A 3,353-nucleotide genomic window follows, 5' to 3' on the forward strand; every position below is an offset into this window, starting at 1 on the left:
TATATATATATATATATATATATATATATATATATATATATTGTGTTTAAGTGATTACAATCTAAATGTATTCATTTTAAACAAGTTTTTAAGTAAAGGTGATTTTAGAAAATTAATATAATTCAAAATTAAGTTGCAAAAGCCCGTCCCAGCATACATAGAATGTTTGTATTTTCTTGTCCTGCATATTTATATAGAAATAAATCCCAATATGGGTTACTTCTTAGTCTCTAATTCCCACCAAAATTATTCTAACATACCGAATAAGATAAGATAGTTTAATTGATTTATCATAGAATATCTCTTCCAACTTAATTAGATGTTTAATGTCGTAGGTCAAATTCAAGGATTGAATTAAGATATCGAAGTAAACGGATGAACAAAGTGGTTGTTTTCATTTTATTTTTTTCCTACAGCAAAAATGATTCATTAAACAACCAAATCATCTGCAGTTCAAAGAGGAGACTCATCAATTCAAACATAGTCAATGCAAGATAAGTTAAATTTAGCTAAACTTCTAGAATGGAATAATAGTCCAACACTATGTTACTCGATCTTCGACAGCAAGGAGCACCTGCACCGCCCTCCCCCTCGCCACACTTTTCCACCCTCTTTCCTTAACACCAAGCCAATCTCGAAGAGAAAAGTGAACTGCACGCAACTACATCAATCCACTTTTGTCTGGGACTTCTTCACCCTCTACTAACAGCTTTCTTCTCTATTATATTTCCATTACTTCAACACTACTTCTCTTCTCTCTGAGTTCAGTAACTTCGTGTAACTAAATTCAACTAAGCTTGCAGTTACATCTTACTAGAAGGTTTTCTAGAACCTAAGACTCTTGGATAGAGAGTTTCAAACCAAATATGCAATTTCCCTCCACGACACTCCGAGTGAGTAGCACCAGTAGCAGTTCTTTTAACATGATTTAACAAGAAAGAATGAAAAGGATTGTTAATTCTTTGACAATCACCAAGAACCATGCCAAAATAAGAATGATCATGCATGCAAAATATGAACCACATAAATCCCCTTCAACAACCACTTGGAGAAAACCCATGTCAAAAGCGAACTGGAAGGCTAACTTCAACCCTAAAGCTTCAACAATATCAGAAAATTGATCGCTGAAACTACCGAATCTAAGTGTGTTTGTATATGGATTAAATCACGCCATAATCAGCTTCACTTCCACAGCGCCGTTTGCTCCTTCAAACGTGTTTCAAACACTAATTTAAGGTATCATGGAAAATGACAAAATGAAACTCCTAGCATGCTCAACAACCATATATATGCTCAGACTTTCACATGGATACTAATGGAAAAAGAAATCTTACTAAACATGTTGCCATAATCAGAAGTACAACACATAAACTAACTATTTGTATCTTAGTTCATTTTGGATTTAGATATTGTTTTTTCTTGACAATGTGTACAGGCTATGGTGAGCCCCTAGGCAGAAAAAAATAAGTCCCTTTCTTACAATTGCATACTTTTACCATTAGGCCCTTAATGAGCATCACTATCATCACCATTCACCACAATTAGCCAGCTTGGCAGATAGTGGAGAAATGGTTGTTGTTTTTATGCCTTTGAGATGACAGAGAAGCCATGCATTAAATTATGATGCCATACAAATATGAAACAGAAAATACCCAACAAAAACAAACATACAATTCCTCATCATCTGTTCCTTGAAACATTAAAAAAAATAGTTCCCTCCCACCTCTAAAAGAAAACCATCTTTTTTGCAATCAATATATATTGTCTTTGTCTTATATCTCTAAAAGAAATCAAACTCCAGATAATTGTCAGAACCTTTCTGATTAGGAGCTGTTGACATGTGGTTAACAACGGCCTTTTCGCCAGCAGACGATGCAGCTGGGGAAGGTATCTTCTCAAACTCAACAGCCTTTGGAATCTCGGGTGGTGTAGCACATCGGATCAAGGCCCAATTCACGCCTTCAAAAAAGGGATGTTGTTTAATCTCGGTTGCGCCTCTTTTATAAGCCAATCTGTGCTGAGGTTCCTTTACAAGCAAACCCCTGATAAGATCCCTTGCTGCAAAGCTAACAACAGGTGCTTCTGGAAATCGCAGCGGCTGACCTACCACATTAAACAGCGTGGCTCGGTTCCCGGATCCCTTAAACGGAGTTTTGCCAAACAACAACTCGTATAGAAAGATTCCATAAGTCCACCAATCAACTGCACTGCCGTGACCTTCACCCTTGATTATCTCAGGTGCCAGGTATTCGTGAGTTCCAACAAACGACATAGAGCGAGCGTCAGTGGGCTCTGCAATGAGCTCAGGTAGAGGACTGACTTGATTGCCAAGTTCGGTTTTGGCCTTGCGTTCTTTCTTTGATTTGCTAGAAAAGAGCCGAGGTGAAAAACACGAGGTAGGAGCAACACAGGATGGTTGAATGCAGGATGGCGGCTCAATACACGCAGGCTGAGCACAGTAACCAGTATTCTTTCTTAAAGGCTCTGAATCAATGGACGAGGATTTAACTAGGGTTGGACTAACAGCACATCGGAGGGAAAGGTCAAAGTCGGAGAGCATAATATGTCCATCATCCCTAACAAGAACATTTTCTGGCTTAAGATCACGGTATACAATCCCAAGCATGTGTAGGTACTCCATTGCCAGTAGGACCTCTGCCACATAAAATCTGCAAGTTATGAAGAAATTAGCAGATTGTTACCATCAAATTATAACATCTTACAAAAACAATCAAAGAAATCATCATTAGGCTTGAGTATCAGAAACTGAAGAGGTTAATGAATCTGAGAATAATCAAGCAAATATCCCAGTATATGAGATTAAACAGATTCCCAAGAGTTGTTTCAATTATAGTGGCAGTAAAAATTTCAACATAATTTATTTCCCACAAACAAGCTTTCAAAGATTTTCTTTTACTCTGATCAAGAATATGTATTTGTTTGATATCTGAAATTGCTTGGCATGAGTACAATATTTGACTTCAAACGGGACTCAAAAAAGGCAAACAATAAACAGAACAAAAGCAATACATGCAAGCAAGTAATCCCAATTTTCAAAGGCTTAGAATACAGTACTTTCAATAAAGAGCATAAATAAGAGTGTAACAAGACTATGAAGGTACAGAAACAAGAAGATTCCATTACAAAATTGCCAATATACACATTCAAAGAGTTTTGCAAGGAAAACTTCGGACCCAGTAAAATATCCAATTGAATCCCTCCCCTCCCCTACCCTCAATCAAACAAAATATATGATTAAATATTTCCCTCTCCTCATTCAAACCATACACGGTGTAAATCATTGCATCTGGAATTTGGTCCAGATTTCACATGAATTGTTACATATCATCCAC

The 3,353-nt window shown here is 36.9% G+C and overlaps 1 protein-coding gene across 3 annotated transcripts in view; it reads right to left on the bottom strand.

Annotated features, from left to right (window-relative positions):
- Positions 1–1,472: 1,472 nt before the first annotated feature.
- Positions 1,473–3,353, bottom strand: part of LOC11407999 (serine/threonine-protein kinase D6PK) — a 4,513-nt gene continuing 2,632 nt past the window's right edge. For 2 of the 3 annotated variants that reach the window (XM_003594273.4, XM_024775822.2), the window contains exon 3: positions 1,781–2,669. In XM_003594273.4, the coding sequence (XP_003594321.1) occupies positions 1,781–2,669 (889 nt within the window). Of the gene's footprint in view, positions 2,670–3,353 lie in introns of all 3 variants that reach the window. The other variant, XM_024775821.2, reaches the window with a different exon arrangement.

This window comes from Medicago truncatula, chromosome 2 (genome assembly GCF_003473485.1).
Source record: "Medicago truncatula cultivar Jemalong A17 chromosome 2, MtrunA17r5.0-ANR, whole genome shotgun sequence".
Lineage (NCBI taxonomy): Eukaryota > Viridiplantae > Streptophyta > Magnoliopsida > Fabales > Fabaceae > Medicago > Medicago truncatula.